The 18,986-nt window shown below is 40.8% G+C and overlaps 1 protein-coding gene across 1 annotated transcript; it reads right to left on the bottom strand.

Moving 5' to 3' along the window:
• Nucleotides 1-12,363: 12,363 nt before the first annotated feature.
• Nucleotides 12,364-12,693, bottom strand: rprml (reprimo-like; the record flags this gene model as incomplete). The annotated part of the gene is made up of 1 exon (XM_084072385.1): nucleotides 12,364-12,693. One exon carries the CDS (start codon nucleotides 12,691-12,693, stop codon nucleotides 12,364-12,366), a length of 330 nt encoding a protein of 109 aa, XP_083928511.1.
• Nucleotides 12,694-18,986: the final 6,293 nt, after the last annotated feature.

Genomic DNA, 18,986 nt, shown 5'->3' with positions numbered 1-18,986 from the left:
CCTCAATAGCAAGAGGCAGGATACCATGTGTTCTTCCCGTTGTAAGCCAAGCCTATAGTATAAATTAGGTTTCGGTAGCCAGACATGCTTCCACCTGTACAAACACCATTCAACACTTACAAATCTAGCCAATCTTCCATCCTCATCCCAATGAAATATTGACTGCAGAAGGAATGAAAACGTCTTGGATGAAATAAAGAAGATGTGCACTTCACTATATTAAACTACTATATTGAAGATCTTGCTTGGCAAGTGGTCCCCAGATCTCACAACCATAGAGGGAAATTGGTTCAATCACAGAGTCTAATATCTATCCAGGTTTTAATTTGGATGTCTCGTTTGATGTTTCTTTTGGTGGCATAGAAAGCCTTTCTTTCCGTGTCTCTCAGGTCGACTTGGTTGAAGTTACTACCTTTGTTGCTGATGTTAAGGCCAAAGTAGGTATAGTTTGTTGTATGTTCTAGTCAGTGCAATTGTATTTAGAAAGAATTGCTGGTGCTGACGGCTGGGTCTTTTTTTTTAAACATCATAATTTTAGTCGGTTAGATTCACTGTCAGGGCCTACATCTGGGGAAATTTGTGCAGGAGATCAAGTTACTGCTGTAATCCTTCCTTGATTGGAGACAGCAGCACCAGATCATCTGCAAACAGTAAGCATTTGACATGTCTGTGTGTCTGCTTCAGGGATACCAGGTGCTGTAGATTGTTCTAATGTTTTTGCCAGTTCATGAGTGGAAGCGGGTTGGACTCAGACTGCATCCCTGTCTAACCCCCGGCTTTGGGGAAAAAAGTATGTGGGTTTTCCATCAATCTTAACAGCACATTTGTTGTTAGTGTACATCGATTTTATGATGTCATAGTTTTTTCCTCTAATGCCACTTTCCAACAGTTTGTACAGCAGACCCTTGTGCCAAATTTAATGGAATGCTTTTTTGAAGTCGACAAAGCTCTCTCTCTCTCCTTTATCTTACCTTTATTTTACCAGTCATTTGAGATCAATGATCTCTTTTTCGAGTAAGACCTGGGCAAACATAGTAACATGTCTTTGTCCATATTTGGGAGAACCTAGCAGTATACCAGGTGGCCAGTACAGATCTTGTCAGCGTGTTCCAAATTAAACGAATAGGCTATGTTAATCTAACCTCCCTATGGTGGAGTATACCAATTAGCGCATAGACTCCATTTACCGCTGCCATCGACTCACACATCCCTGTGCAGCCCACCTATTTCACTGTCATGTCTCCCACACAAAGGCCCATCTGCCCCCATTGCATTTCAAATGGTGTAATTAAAATACACTGCGCTATAATCTGGGTGGATCGCCTCTATTTATAAAAACCATGTCGCTGTGTGGGCAAAATGAGACAAAGGGAAGCAGTGACGAGAAAGTTAAGGAGGGGAAATGTGGGTGATAAACAGCTCGATGGGAGACAGCAGAACGCGGTGTAGGTTAAATTAATAAATGGTGCATGATTGGCGAAGCAACCTAAAGAGTTATCTAATCAAGCCCACGCATGTTATATGTGCCTGATTAATGTGATTGTTTGTAGCCAATAGGCTACCGACAGATAGACTGCATAGGCTATACAGTATATGCGCGTGGACACATATTGCTGACCGTAAATATTAATATGCTTAATGGCAGATCCCAGAACTTTTCCTTTTGAGCCAAATAACTCTATAGGGTCCAGGCGAATGAGCCTATGATTAAAATATTTGCATTTCTCAGCATCTTCTTGCAACCCCACACACGCACGCGCACGCACGCACGCACACACACACACACACACACACACTGCACCGCACACGCACACGCACACGCGCACATGCACACGCACACGCACACGCAAAGATGGGTGGCGATAGCTTTGGCTGAAAGGTTAGTTCATTGCATTAGAGATCATTTATTCATCATGCCCCAGGAGTGCTGATGGAAGGCCACGCTTAAAGAGGCCCAGCAGTCCACTCTTCATCAAAGCTAACACCATTAGCCACATTAGGTGAACCCTCCAATGGATGCATTAAAAGCAAACGCAGTACTGTTTTGTGGAATTGAGGCCACCATCAATCATCTGCTGCTGGTTTGGATATTGGTACTAAGATGGGGGATTTGAAGTTAAACCTCTCATCATTAGTTCATAAGTCTGACTCACTTCACCCCCCGCCCCCCTCATACACCCTCTGCCACCCCCACACACCCCTCCCTTCTTTTTTTGCCCCTCAACCCTTGCGGCATGAGCTCAAGAACATGGCCATTACCTTTCCCAGTTCCTATGGCAACGCCACCCTGCTCCTGGAGCCTTTATGTGGAGTTTGCAATGTGTGTGTGTGCGCGTGTGTGCGTGTGTGTGGATTGGGGGGGGGGGCGAGGGCAGCATGCGTGTCTGCGAAGATGTGAACTGCACTCTGGGGTTTGTTTGGATAATGTCAGCAAAGAGTATCATCAATTTATTAAAAGTTTAATTTTGTCCTCCTCGCCTCCCTCTTGCTCTCTCTGCCTCTCATAAGAAAAACATGCATTGCCTGAGTGAGCATAGATGCACAACCGTACACAAAGAAATGTAACAAATTTGTGTGTGTTTGATATTTCTTCATGATTTACCCTACCCCTGCATCTGAATAGTAGTGATTCTCTGGATAGGAACAGTGAACTATAACAATAGATCAGTTTTCTCCTCCACAGCGGCCAATAATAGTTAAAGAAAGAAAGAAAGAAAGATGTCAACTTTAGTTAAGACAATGCTCGCATGAGTGTGTAAGAGTTAATGGAAGAATGAAGATAGAGCACAGAATGGTGAGGCTGCTGCACTCTCTCTCATAGCAATGTGAGGGGAGACAGTAAGGGGAAGACAGTGCGAGATAAGGCCTTGCATGTTTCCTCTCTCGCTTTATTCTTCTCCTCTGCTCCCCGAGGATAGTGGCTGACTGACAGATGCCCCCCTCCCCCAAGCCTCATCCCTCCCCCTGACTGTGCCTTTAGTTGGGTGCAGTAACCCACCACCCACCACCATCCTGTGCCAATTAACACATCTCTCCTTGCCCGCTGAGTTCCTTAATACAGTGTTAACTAAGCCACAGACACCAATTGTGTATCTAATGTGGTTGTTTGAGGAGCGTGAACAAGCGGACACTGTGGGGGTGGGTGGGGGTTGTGGGTGGGGCACGGTTGTCACAGGCAACGGTGTGGACTGATCGAACACAGCTATATCTTCATGAGTAAAATGTTACTTCCTGTCACCCACTGGTGCGCTGGTGGATATTCATTACAGGTTATTGTCATTTGAAATCAATTGGATGAAATGCCCTCAGCCCTCCTGAGAGGACCCAGTCATTAGAGGAAGCAACTTTAATGCCAGTAACTCCCACTCTTTGATGCCTGCTCGCTTTCTGTTTCTATAGGCTTGATTGGTCCCATGGTGATAGGTTCTTCTATCTACGGCAGCGAAGATGGAGACATTGTTTTATGAACTTCCACTAGAGTTTTTATCCCACTCTCTTTTTCCGACAATACCTGAATCAGATATAACCCAAGCTCCCTTCTTCCACTTTAATCTGACATCCCTAGCACCACACTATCCCCTTCCTTCCTTGTACATACAGGTGTGGCATTGACCTGAAAATGATCCTTGGCTAAATACAGAAACATAGATAAAAGTTGGTTCATGACTGCCCATCCCTCACACATAGATTAGATTAGATTTAACCTCACCGCCGAAGGCCTGCACAGAAAATGAGATTTGGCAATATCACGCTCCATCTTAAACTTTCATTTGGTTAGTGTCGTTTGATAATTAAATTTGGCATAGTGTATGATTTCCTCAATGAGAGGTTGGGCACAGGGTAAAGATGATATCAATAGTGAGTCATGGACTAATTTACCTCTGGTGTATCTTTCTTCCTAGCCCAAAGGCACCGTCTAGAATCAGGCTAAAGTGCCACCTGTGTTACAAACATCAGCTCTAGGGGTTTTCTTTAATGTTCCACTGGACTGAAGGCATAATTTACCTCTGAATATTTGACTGGGCTCTTGATACTCAGGCATACAATTGCAGCAGAGATAAGCCTGCAACTGGGTGGGTCTGTGTATATTAAACCACTTGATGCCCTCAGAAATCCTTGTGCGAGGAGTGTCTCATTCATTCTCCAAGAGATGAATAAGGCACAGGGAAATAGTATGCTGTTTCCTTTCATTCATAAGATTTTGGCCATGTTGTCTGCAATGTGTCCATTTTCATTTGTTCCTTTTCTTACTTTCCTGTCTCAAAGCAGTGCAGCTTCAACCAAACACCATGAGGCATTTAGACATTGCAGTGGCTGTCTTGTTCTTTAACTTACTCCACATTCATACATAATTTAATGGTAAACATTTTATGTGTGTTTGTGCTGTGAGTTCAAATGTGGTTTTGGCGAGAGACAAGATCTCCTGGGAACACAGAAAGAAAAAAGCCTCAAGATGAATGGGGGATTGGACCTGCTAGAATTAGGACCAACTGACAGGTTAAGTACATAGCTCTGTAAGTAACGGCACAATACCGCTAGAGAGAACACCTATAGTTCACAACAGCTGAAAGGTGACAACACAGAATTACTATGGAATCAACTACAGTCCCCGTGCCAAATTATCCTCACATGCACACTGAGAATATGTGCAGTTTGTGAGTGTGAAATGATGTAGGTGTATCATTTTATGGGCCAACTAAAAGTGTTAATTGAGTTAACGTGTGTGTGTGTGTGTGTGTGTGTGTGTGTGTGTGTGTGTGTGTGTGTGTGTGTGTGTGTGTGTGTGTGTGTGTTGTGTGTGTGCGCTGTTGCGGGCACATGCGCGCCAAAAAGAATGAGGCCATTTTGTTGTTTGTTATTTCATACAATGTGTACAAAAAAAGCTAACTACTCCAAGCCTAGATGTTATTTTGGACTGAATTGATGAGAGGATTTAATGTTCCAAAATGAGCTGTTCACAGTCACACACACATTTTAAATTGTTTATGCCTTACATAAAGAGCAATGACGTGACATATTGACATACATTGGCAATTATGTCTAAAGAAGGTTAGCCCTAGCTGAGAAGTGACAGGCATTAAGATCAACTAGTCCATACCCAGACTGTGCGCAGCCAAAGTATACGAAAACTTTTGGGTTATGCACTCGGTATGCATAGTTTTGACCGTGTGTGTGTGTGTGTGTGTGTGTGTGTGTGTGTGTGTGTGTGTGTGTGTGTGTGTGTGTGTGTGTGTGTGTGTGCCGCTAGAGATGCCATAGCCTGCGGGGCTGTAAACATGACAACAGATCCCATAGGCTGAACTCCGAATCGAGGTCACGTGCTGTGAATCGGCCAGTCATTAAAAGGTCACACAAACATCACTTTTCCTTCCCGTCTATTTATCAGCCTGTGGCAAAAAGAGAGAACACATCACTCCAGTCTTAACTAGACTATCCTGCTTCCCTGTGTCTGTCAGATTCTCTCAACACGTTAGAGCCAGCCTACATCAGAGACTCCCTGTTGTTTTATGTTCCTTCACAAGGCCTTAGCTCAGATCCTCTGCAGGCTTGCTAGATATTGCATAACCCTTCTCAAAAGAAAATTGAAGATGTCGCTTTCTTCAATTATGCTCAAAAGTATGGAACACCTTACCTAACGAGATTATATAGACTGTTATCAATTTCAAATAAAATAGGCCACAACCTGTAGGGGCCGGTGTCCTAAAAACTTTATGGAAGTCATTGAAAATGACCAATTCTCCAATCACATAGTAAATGCTGTGGTTAACTATTCACTGGACAGGTTTTCAGAATCCAGCACTTGCACAAGTTGACCTGAAATCCTTTTGAAAGGGAAGAAGCATTATGGGGGAAAGATAGCAGGTTAATGTTAGTTGAACTGTAAAAAATATCAACAACTAAGTATCGCTAGCTAATCTTATAGAACCTATTTTGCAGTGCATTCAACAATACATAAAAAAATAACACAACTGAAATAATTTGGTATTTTCCCATTGCATTTGCATTGCGATTATTTGGGACGTTCTACACTCTGAGAAGTTATTGGGCAGATATCACGTGACGGTGACACTAATCACGGTAACATTGAGTTCACCTGTTTGAGTTAAGGTGCATATAGTCAGAACAAACTGAGTTTCAGAGGTGAAAGAGCTCTTTCAACATCGAAAAGAGTCTCTATAAAATAAGATACATTTTATAAAAGTTATAGGTGACATAATAGCCTATATGTTAAAAATGTTAACTCTGATGCGGAGGGAAAGACGCTGTAGCCTACTTCCAAACACTCAGAATGTGAGTAACCAAATAAAGTTACGTTTATCAAAAATGTCATGCCTGTATAAAACATAGAGATACAAGACTTAATTATTAGTTTTACTGAAACATGTACATGAAAACCATTTAAATTCGGTATCTCCTACCAGATTTCCAAAGTTTGAGGTTGTCTTGTCCGTCAATGGAAAACCTACCGCTTCGTTCAACGATGACCGAAAAAACCCTCAACCACCTGATTTTCATGCACATCCACAAAGCCTTGACTGATAAGTTGGATCTTAATGTAGTGCTGAAAAGCTTCTGTTTCGGGAATGACAGGCACGGACAATACAATACTTTGGGGCAATGTGGGTGAAATCACGACTGCTATCCATGGTGCTGAATTGTTTGGTTGTGTATATCTAATGTCTTGTTTATTCTGACTTCCTTCTGCCTTCCTTATTCCTTAAGAAAGTGCTATGTATTTTTTTTTGTTTCATGGAGTTATTCTAACTTTCATTAGAGTAAGCTTGAATGTCCCTTAAATAGAAAGTCAGAAAATTACATTTTCATATACAGTCTGGTTTTCATCCAGAGTTACTTGCAATTGTATTCTAACAACACAAAGTGCTTAATTAAACTCCAAGAGTGATGAAGTTACACCGTGACCATTAGTTTGCTCAGCAGAGTTTGGGAGTTTTTCCCCATTGGCCAAATAATTCTGTGTGAACAATTATGTCCACAGGGGTCATCCTCAGAAGGTGTTGACAGAAGTTCCACTCAGTCCCATTCCAAACGTATCACATGCTAAACCAGAATATTTTGCTCCTCATTAATATTATAATATCTTATATATAGTTATAAAATATAACATTATTTGCCTTGGCCAAGTGTTGCTACTTCCCGTATCCCACCCTGTCACCCTCTAGCCTAGTGTTTCATACATGGTCCATCCATATACTAGGTTTTAACCTCTTGTTTGTCTGTCAATAGAAATTCTCCATTTACTACATCATAAAGTTTTCCATTCTCCAGACATTTGGGAGGGAGGGAGGGGGGGGGGGCAGCATTTTGACATTCTGCACAGCAGGTGCAAAACTCTACTAGGCCAGCAGAGAGCCACTGGCACTTCCACTCTCTTCACAGTTAACATCTTTGCAATACAAATAAATAATGTCTCTAACCTGTGTAGGAGCTGGGAGTTTAAAAAGGACTGGTTGAATGGCTCCATCTCTGACAATCCCTCCCTTTTGGATCCCTCCCCCATCTGGAACAATGAATCTGCACTCTAGGTACTTACTTATTTACTTAATCCTCTTCATTCCTGTGGAACATAAGGCTGCGACTATCTTCTTCCCTCTGGTCCTATCCTGTTAGTGTAGACTAGAGCATGTCAGTAGCCTACTCTGGGTAAAACTCCCCATAACTAGACAACCATAAGATCTGTCTGTCTGTCTGTCCGTCCATCTAATTATTTTCTATGACTTCTATTACTGTGTTTAGAGGCTTGCAGTACACAAATGAAATCAAATATCAACATACCTTGCCACAAAATACAATTCCACAACAATCCATTTCATGAATGGAGGGCCCCTCCTGCTAGACTACTAGTTTCTACTAGGCTCTCAAGGATCCAGGGTGCAGAAACAGGTTGCATGTCATATATTTGAGAAAAACAATTGTTTGCAGAGGCAGGTTCATTGCTGGGATGATTTTGAGCTGGGAAGAACCAACCAGAGGCACTAAGGATCTGTGTTTGGATTGTATTCTCAAAAAAGGATGATGGGAAGACATATATTTTGCCTGATCCGTTTCCCTTGTCATTCTTATGAGAGACTTTTACCAGATATAAAGTAAATTGCTCTATTTTATCGTTCTCTCAGTGCTATAGAATAGAATAGATAAACCCCAAGTGGCAATGAACAGAAGTATGGCAATTGCTTACAGAATGGCCTATAGTTTTAAGGTGGTAAGCTAACATATTCAGCCAATACTACCCAGCGTTCCACACAGTCGCTACGAAGTAGCATCACTACGCTATCTCCCGTCATGATTCCAAAGTATGAGGCCTCAGCCCATCACTGTGGATATGGCCTTCATGATGTGGCTGATAAGTTGGCCAAGTTTGACTAATGACAGCGATACAGGTTACTACTTGCAAACTAAAATTAAGTCCCCTTTCCCCTTTATTTAGAGAACCATGTACTGTAGACTGGATAGGGCACACAGATCTAATAACATATAATGCTATAAAAGCCTATGACTGTCAATTTCTGTATAGTGAGAATCAGCCGATTCGGAAATGATCTGTGCATATGTGAGTGGAAATTACCAGATCATTTTGAGTGGGCAGGCTCTAGACCGGATGGCACTGGTTAAATATAAAGGTGATGCAAGCTTAATAAATTAAGTGTTCTTGTGGTCATTAGGCAGACCTTTTCAGTCTGTTAGCATAAGCTGTACCTTTTGTGTCAAACATTTGCTTTTTAACATTAATGTTACTGCCCTCAAACTAGAGGCCACTGTGTCCTCTACTTTGCTGTTGCTGTCCCTGCAGCACATTCTCCTTTGAATAAGATACAACCCCATAGATCTGACTTGAATTGGAGAGAGAAAAGCCACTTCAACCCTCACAGGACCTTGTTGCTTCTGCACAGAAAGTGAAGTTTTTTTTTTGTATCTATAAAAATGCAGTGATATAATAGATTTTGTCTGTGTCCCCTTCCACTGACACGTCAAACACTATAATGTATTATTTTCGCTCAAAGTGTTGTCTCTTGGGAATTCTTTTGTTTGTTTGTTTTTACAGTAAAGTGTGAAATGCCGATGCTGTTTAATCACCATTATTTCTGTCATGTTTTCTCAGCTCCTGCACAATTCATTATATTCGGTGTGGTCTTCGTTGTAGGTCAATAAAACATCTTTTCCGTTTTGGGCTGTGGTGACTGGTGACGCTGCTTGACAATGAAATATCAGCTCTATGGAGGGCTACTTCAACATAGCGAGGTTACGTAACATGGTACATGTTGCTCAGGGGTGAAGGGTTAACCTCTGTCATGCTTAACTTAACTCTCTTAAACAGCCACGTAGACTTACTACCATTGATTGCATCACAATTGATGTTGGACTAGTCATCATCTTCACTTGTTGAGCGGTCAATCAATCAATCTCTGCTAACCCTATTAATCCTTAATCCTTTGGGGAGTGGCTTTAGGTAGGACAGGTCCAATTAGCACCCATTGTGTCTTGTCTTGTTTTGTTTGTTTGTTTGTTTACCACCATGAACAACAATGTTTGCATTCTCTCCTCTCCTCCTTGTTTCTAGTATTCACCTACACATGATGACAATGCCAGGACAATTATGTGTTTTTTGTTTCAATATAATATAAATAAAAAAAATCATACATCTTTAGTCACGCAGGAATTATGTACATTGGATCAATATGCACCCCCACAGTTTGTCTGACGACAATAATGGGTCTCTGGTTGTTGTAAAGGAAAAAAAAGAAAGTGCAGTAGAATTTGTTCTGTGTATTTTTTTTTCTCTGATGGAGTCAAATTAAACCGTATGTGTTGGTGTATGTTCACATGACAAGTGAACGCATGGGTGTGTTTGCAAAGACGGCTGCATCTACCCCAGCTCTCCTAACAAGTACTGAAATAATAATGAGAACATTCGTTGCTTCTGAGTAGGTTGTGTGAGAGGGACAGGGAAGGGGTGCAGAGAGCAGAGGTACAGTACACAATTAAATCCAGAGTGTTCATTTAACTCGGAGAGTGCAGAATGTACCCATATTGGTCAATCTTTACACCGAATAGAGAACGTTGAAGTGAGAAATTGTAGCAAATTCCTGATCTAAACAGATCATTTTTTTGTTCATCCAGTTATTTATTTATTAATTTATCTCATAATAGTAGTTTGGTTTATTTGCTCATACAGTCTGTCGTTGATTTGCTCATATAATCTGTAGTTGTTGTTTCTTTAATCATATAGTCTATGTGTATTTGCTCATAGAATCTGTAGTTGTTTCTTTAATCATATAGTCTGTAGTTGTTTCTTTAAACATATAGTCAGTAGTTTTTTGCTCATAGTCTATTATGATGTTTTGCTCATATATTCTACAGTTGTTTTGCTCATATAGTCTGTATATTTTTTTGCTTATAGCCTCTATTTGTAGTGTTTTTGCTTGTTTCTAGGTTTTCTATATATATATATAGTCTCTAGTTTCCTTTTCCTCATATTCTTTTTTTTTAGCTCATAGTCTCTCTAGGCTTTTGTTTGTTTCACTCATAGTTTCCAAATGTTATATGTTTTTTATGACCATGGTATCAGGTATGTTCTTTCTCACTTGACAGATGTCCTTGTGTCAGCTTTCTGTGACACACACATGCAAAGTGGTAAAAATGGATTTCTCTGGAACCTGTAATAAACCTACAGTAGGGCCCCCTGGGAAGTGTGGATGGGTCCTTCTTGATTACATTCACTAATTCCTTAGAGAGTTCAGCTCAAAAGCCCTAAAATCCAATATCAGTTCAGCCCATTGTTTTAATAACGTATTCCAGCCTCTCATCACACTCCTCAACAACAAATTGCTTAGCATATAGTTCTACTAAATAAGTCACCTTTACACTTTTAGAGTAAAATTAACACTGGATTTTACTGTGAAGCTAAATGAAAGACATATGTATTCTAGAATTTGTGTTGATTAGAACCACAGGTATCAGGTATACACTGATATGAATGAGATCATTCAGAGGACCAAAATTGTCTTTTATTAGGCTGTTTTTTGTGTTATTCTCAGTGCCAATTTATTATGACCCTATAAGCGTGTATTTACATGTGTAAATACACATCTGTGTAGTCTCTATTTAGTCTGAAGAAGACAATAGGCTTGACATTGGGTGGATGTGCCAATATACATCTGCACTTAAGGGAGCTATTATGGATGCCTTTGTGTCTCATATGCATTTACATGCATACATTTTAACTAATAAAATCAATAAATCAGTCAGTCAGTCATTGTGGTGAGGTTTTAAATGTCACTTTTTGGGGGGGATGACATAAAAAATGTAGGTTACTGTTTGAGATGAATAAAACTAACAGAAAACGAATGTTTATAAAAATCAAAAAATTTAAGTGTCAACGAAATAAAAAAGCCCAAAACGGCAAAGATGTTTTATTGACCTAGTGAATTATAGGCATTCTCTTAGTATGTAATGGTGTTATTGTTACAATTAACAGATGACAAAATGTTGTAATGTCAATATTTATTAATAGCATAGCATTTTCTTCAAGTTTTCTTGGTACAAAAATCATGCAGCATTTGGTGATTTCTGAAGTGCAAAACTGGTCCAAAGATCATCTCACATACCTAGTAGGACTGAAGCAAGCATGCCGAACAGGAACAGAAACACTCCAAGAAGCAATGATGGAGTTAGTTGATAAACGTGCAACATTCCAGAACTCTGAATGTAGTTATCCTACTGCACTGTACATCACCAAAAAATGTCAAGAAAAATACTCTTTGTGGAGGATATCTTCCGCACCCATCAACTCCACTGATAGAAACGAAACTGCACACAGTCATGCGTATTTGACAGTTCAGTGTTTAAAACATTCATTAATAACCATTTAAAATTTATCAAAATAATTTTAGGAAAACAACGTGTAAACATCTTCGTTACTTTGTTCTGGTTTGGCAATAATACATTCATTCAAAAATGTACATATCAACCCATGCCATGAGTATTAAACAATTGCTGGTTCTTTACGCACAAACTTTACGCACACACGTTGGTCATTTGACTACTTTGTTGTGGTCATTTTTTGGAAGTCAGTGTAACAATTTGCATATCTTCTTTGCTCACCAAGACGCAGACATCGTCTTTTGATGCGTGCATATGCATGGAGAGCCTCATGTAGCCTTGGATCAAGACTATCAAAGATGTATTTTATCGAGTCTGACTTTTACTTTCGTATCTACTTTTACTTTCGTATCTACTTTTAAGTAAAAGTCAGACTCGATAAAATACATCTATGATAGTCTTGATCCAAGGCTAGAGACTCATATGCAACATGTGCCGCTCTCCATCCATGTCCGATGCCTGGTCTTAGCTGAGTCCGATCATCACCGCTTCCACGTCTTTGGAGGGCCGCCGGTCCGTCACCAGAAAGTTGATCATACTCTCCGACTTGATCATCAGGTTGCAACCGAGGAAGAAAATCCCGAACATGACGGTCAGCGAGAGAACGCACAGCACCGCGATCTGCACCACGCGACTGACGAAGAGTTTCCGCTCGTCCGGCGGCAGAACGAGCGAGCCGCCGTCGCTGGTCGCCACATCCGTGCCGTTACAGCAAGTCACCAGAGTACCGGCGAGAGTTTGACTCCCGTTCAGGATCGCGCCCTGCGTGTAGTTGAAGAGGAGAGAGATGTTCATGCTTCCTCGCAGGTTGTCAGTCGGCACCACGGTGCGCGGTTCCAAAAAGCACTTGCCACAAACCCTTGATGGCAGCCAGCAAAACTTTGCGTCATGTGACTGTCCAAACAAACCAGCAAGTTAAAAGAAAATCAACACCATGGGAATATTAAGCAACCATGCGTGTCGACGCTCTTTGGCTAATCCCTAAAAAACTAACCAAATACCCCGGGTTCTTATTTTGCTGTCTGCTTTTTCACCAAATGTGGAGAAATGTTAACTGCTCAGTGTCCACTTTTCTTAGGCTTCAATGGGTCTCCGACAGTCTAGACGGCGTAAAACGTGTCTCGGATCCATGCCTGCCTTATAATAAGTGCACCTGTGCTCTTGTGCGCGCTATTGTGCCAAGTCTCTGGTGCGTTTTAAAGTGATGATGAGTTCCCCGTGGACCACACCATCGCTCAGCGCAAGGGGAGGGAGCCAGGCTACAGTTATTGATCCTACGACTTTCTTGTTATATAGCTTACTATCCTACTATTTTAAAGACTCTCAAGTGTTCCTGTGATATCACGAAAGTTAATTTAGCCTTAGCCTAGAAATAGATTTAAGACATAATCACTGATTCTCAGAGTTTCTTGCAGGATACTTTAGTTAACACAACTTATAGTGAGACTAAAAACAAATGTTAATAAAAACGTATTATATTAGAATAGGCTAAATTCAAATGTTAACACTGGTATGTGTAGAAAAAAAACGTAGGCTATGCTGAATAATAATAAGAATGAGTTGCCTACATTCATCCTATCAAAGATATTTATAGATGTTGAAGCATATGTTGCTCTGGAAACTGTCAGTGAAGATTGGCTAAATATAGCCACAACCACAAAATAGCAATTCAGAGGTTCCCACCACGAACTGAAGTTGAAAGCTGCAAGGGATCTAGATCTTTGATAGTTGACACCTAAAGATAACTCAACATTTTTTTCCATGATGCTCATTCATTTATGAGCCAGATTTGTTCCAGGCCACATCCTTTTTGAGAGATATTGGTCAATTCCAAAACAATGTTGGGGACATCATAACAGCTCAATTAATAATATATCCAAGCAAGTTTGAAGATGTTTATGCGAAACTGTCATGGATGTTTCACCAAATGTGCCAGGCCAATGCATATGGTTAATCAGCTTATTAAACACAGGCCTGTGACTTTTATAATGATTGTTTTTTTTTTTTACCATAGTGGTTGTAGGCTTTATCCTAAAATTGATTTAAGGGAGGACCACCTCATGTCACAATGACTCTGCCTTATAACCATAGGAGTTCCCAATGCAACTACACCCAAATATGGAGTGTGTTGTCTAACCTTAATGCGTCATGGCATCAGGCACAGACAAATCATTCAGTTCCACATATGGCCAAAAAGAGGGCATGCCCATATATACTGATAACATCAGGGATCTCCATATATGGTTATAAAAGGGACACGACCTGACAGATACAGAGAACTCCATGTATGGGCAAAAAAGGGACACAGACTGACAGATACAGAGATCTCCATATATGGGCATATCAGTATATATGGGCATATCAGTCGGATCGGCGTGAGTGTGAAGGCTGTGTAGAGGGCTAGCGGTCCAAACCGCTATAGTTAAATTAAACTTTCCGGGTATTTTTCAGGTACATATGTAGACATATCCTGAGTTTTATCCATAAGTTTTGTGGTGATTTGCCCAACGTTTCTTGAATTTGGTCTATTTATGTGCTGAGCCATGCCCTTTTGGAGTTCATTGGGCAATATACTAAACTAAATAACATATCCAAACTGTATGTCCGTTTACTAATATCTCCCACAACAGTGGGGGATTCCCTCTTAAGCCCAGTCCATACTAATGATTCACTACGCAATGAGTTGCAACTTGACCAGTTACAGGTCGGTGCAGTTTTGGGATTGTGAAGTGGTTGCAAGTGATTGCATTTGCTATTTGTTTAGGCTACTGGTTAGAAAGTTTGGCTTTAGTGTCCCTTCCCACGTGGGAGATCTGGTTTCAAAGGTGTTACACTTGGTCCAATGATGATATGCAGAAGATGTAAAGTCTAGACTTTAGTATTACATGAGACAAATTTGCAAAGTCTGTAAAAAGTATCCTGTAAATCAGATTCACAGTGTAGGATATGACTTTTCAAATTTCAACATTTTGACCCCATCGCCCCCATCAGGCCGATTGGTGTCATAATTTGCTGTGAAAGCAATACACACAACTTCCAACCATTCCATCTCATAGAAAATTGTAAAACTGCAGTCAGAAGGACAAAAATTAACCAGCACAAAAGCAATAGGGGTTTAACCCTTAGGAATGGAACCCATGGATACAAGGAACTAACTTAGAAACAGATGGCAAATATTTTATCAAATATATTGGTTCCAACTTTCACAGCTTTGACTGTGGCAGGTGTTATTTCCTAGTAAGTCAAGTCATGGAGCAGCCCACTCACTGTTTTATTGAAATGTTATTCTAATATAACTTTATCTCTTAAGTGCACTCTATAACTTTTGCAGCAGTCTGACGCCACCTTATTGAAGTTGTGAATCCCCTGCAATGTGATATACTGTATGAGCAACGCTATTGCATGTTTGAATTAAACTACCGGTATACTTTCTGATGTCTTCTGAATGAATTCAGGACTCAAGACATACATTAACAAATAGCTATATAACAATTATCTTTTAAAATATCTGTTAACAATATAATTTTCTTTTTCTCTCTCATTTAGGATTCTCCATTCTGGCCCGGATCGCTGGCCTATTGGTCCGGGTACCTATAGGTACGTAGCCTGACAGCGCATTGCGGGTTCGAATCCCGTTCCCGACAAGCTTTGCTGCACGTCTCTCCCCATCTCTCTCTCCCTGTTTCCTGTCCTTCTTCACTACTCACTATCAGTAAAGGCAAAAAGTCTGTCTCTCTCCACCATCCGTCATCCACCCAGCATCCGTCCGTCCATCTGTTTGTCCGTCTATCCATCCTTCCGTACTGTACAATGTTCATGGGAGTCGGTACTTCAGTGCTTAGTGATGACATGTGTACAGTACTTTATGTGGTAGTGCATTGGGTTTGCTAAATAAAGTTTAATATGAGTGCACCCACAACCTTCCTTTAAGGCTAATCCATTGTCATTATAGTGGTGCGGGGAACATTCCTTTGCATTGAGGACAAAGGCTGAACTGCACAATTCTCCCTTTTGCGTACCATTCACCATGTTACTTTGACTGTAATGGCAAGAAAATGTCATAAGGTCAGAAAAGCTAAGACACATGACCTTTACAGGTCCTGGTGAAGTTGATTTAAATAATATATTTAACCCAACCCCAAAACGTCCGGTGAGAAACGTTGGCCTGTGATTTTGTTTACCCTACATTTAAAATGTCAAAATCCTAGTAATTGTCTCCGCCAGGCCGTAAGGCATGGCGAGAGAGTATGTTTTACCCTCCGTCCGTGTGTCCGTCCGTCCGTGTGTCCGTCCGTGTGTCCGTGTGTTACCACCAAATCTCCGGCACCGTTGGCCCGGTCGCTGCGAAACTGTGCACACACACTCCCTGGATGCCAATTCAGAACCTCTGCCTCAAATTTTTCACATGGGCCTGTTATAGCGCCACCAGGAGGCCGATTTGTGCAAAACCCATTTTTTTCACATTATTCCTACAGTTTTTAACCAAACGTCATGCAAATCGGTACACAGTATCTCTATAGTCATGTGATCAACCCTGATCTGTCCGATTTCCCATATTCCATCCTTATTGGTTAAGGTTGCCATCCAAAGTTTGCAGGATTGGTCCGTTTTGAACAAACTGCCTCAAACCATGAACGCAGCGTGCGATTTCCGTGAAATTTCACACGCACATTCCCACTAGGCCGAGGAAGAAATGCCACCCTTTTCACATTGGCCTGTTATAGCGCCACCAGCAGGTCTAATTTAGCAAAACACATTTTTGGAACAAAATGCTTCAAATCATGAATGCAGTGTCCGATTGCCGTGAACGACCTAAGAATAAATGGCACCCTTTTCACATTGGCCTATTATAGCGCCACCAGGAGGCCACAATAACGTATCTGACCTGGCGGAGACCTGTGCTCCGAGGAGCACTTTATCTAGTTTATGTAATTGTATTTGTTATTTTTTTTTACATCTTTTGTTTTATTGTATCTTAATGTCATTTTATAATGTGTTTCCTTTGCTTGATGTTTTGTGTAAAGCACAATGAATTGCCTTGTTGTTGAAATGTGAATTGCCTTGTTGTTGAAATGTGGGCGGGTAGGTGGACGTCACAAACGTAACATGCGAACCTGCGAGGCGCACCGTTGCTCCGAAACTCACCAAACTAGGCACCAACACTGGTCACAGGTCTGCCATCAGAATCGCCACACCAGGGACCACGGTGGGACCCTGGGTGCCACAGGCGCACCATTGCTCCGCCCCCTCTGTGTTCCTATTGGCTGGGGTTTAAACAGCCATAACTCCAGTTCCCATGCAAAACGCCCCAAACTTGGTAGGTGCTCTTAGACGGGCAATAGGTACAGGCTGTAATTACTTAAGCCCCGCCCCCTCTGTGTTCCTATGGGCTGGGCTTTTAACAACCATAACTCCAGTCCCACACACTTCCAATTTCATAAAAAATTGCAACTTCCGGTTTCCCTTCCTATTTCCGGTTTGTTGAATTGCCTACAAACTTCACTCACACACTCTCTGAGGGGTGTGGAGTTTAATAGTGCAACCCAGAAGTGGATCTGTTCACTTCCAGTTTTACCAGGAAGTAGTCGTAGACCCCTACCTCCTGAACACAAGGTCACACGGGTATGACAGTGGACCTGGGTGCTGCAAGTGCATCGCTGCTCGGGCAGCAGTATAGCCGTGTTTAACACTTCAAATGGCCATACTTCGGTACCCATTGCTCTTATCAGCGCAACACAGGAGTAGGTTTGAAGGCCGCATAGCGGCTGAAAATCTAGTACAAATAAACGTATTAAGACTGAAGTCCCGGACAACCCAACTGTAAATATATAACCGAAATACTCTGGGTTTATTAGAGCAACTTGATAGTTGCAGCTCCAAATATTTGAAAATGTAATAATTAGTTCTGTTTATGAAACAATTATACATACTGTACACTGAAAATGTAAAAATGTATTATTTTTATGAAACAATTAATTATACATACTGTATGCTCTCTCAGTCTGTTGATAAACATTTATTGCATTAAATGGATGTGATTTTTTTTTTGGATAAATTGTCACTGCAATTTTTTTTGCAGTGACAATTTATACATCACTCCATTTGCAATAATGAATTTCAACAGCTATAAAACAAACCCCTGTTTTGGAAAACCTTCACTGGACTTGACAGGAAAGCCCACCAGATTCTAAGCTTAATTCTGTTTGTCCAAAAACAACAGTGTAAATCAATTTTAATGCTCTTGATGCCTCTGTAAGCAGCTTTCAACCACCAACTGGCAAACACGTGTACAAACAAAGATTATCTCTATAACAAATACCTCTCCTAAGCGTAGAGTACGGTTCATTTTCATATCCTTTATTAATGGATTATAACAGATAACATTGACAAAATAAGTGCTTCATGTCCAATGAAATAGAATAATTATATCAGCTTTTGGAAGCAGTGATTTAATAGGCAATGTGTAAATAAATGCTGAGAAATCTTATCTTGTTGGTCCATTTTGTATTCCTCTGTGTCTGTGATATTGGAAAGTAGAATGAATTCTTTTGTCAGTACATAAATCCATTGTACAGCAACACAAAAAGCCAAGAAACCAGTATTTGTCTCCAAGAAGCTTAGACAAGCCCCAGGAATACTTGGCTTTCTAATTCAAATATCAAAATTAGCAATCAAAATAGCAATCATCAATTAATATGTTATTAATTCTCTGAAAGGATCTAATTTTCATTGACAGTAACTCAGCTTCACATATATTAAAACTGGGATAGAATGCCACAATCAATGTAGAATAAGATATTAAAGAAAACCCACTTGATAATAATCTTAAAATAAAATCTCTGTACGTATGTATGTACATCTGTATGACCGTCTGTAGTTCACGTATCTTGAGAACGGTCCAACCGACCAACTTTAAACTCCTCACCTCCCAAACCTCTAGAATTTATCTTAAGAGCAATTGTTCTCAAAGTTTTAATTTCAAGGACCCCCATAACTCTGAGAGTGTACAAATGGAACCAACTGGACCCTTATGGGTGCATTTGGTCCCATTAGTACACTTTCAGAGTTACAGACCTGTAAGAGACCAT

The sequence above is a fragment of the Gymnoscopelus microlampas genome, assembly GCF_963454915.1.
Source record: "Gymnoscopelus microlampas genome assembly, chromosome: 11".
Taxonomy (NCBI): Eukaryota; Metazoa; Chordata; class Actinopteri; order Myctophiformes; family Myctophidae; genus Gymnoscopelus; species Gymnoscopelus microlampas.
Note: the sequence above shows the minus strand (reverse complement) of the source record. Positions and strands in the feature narration are given on the sequence as shown.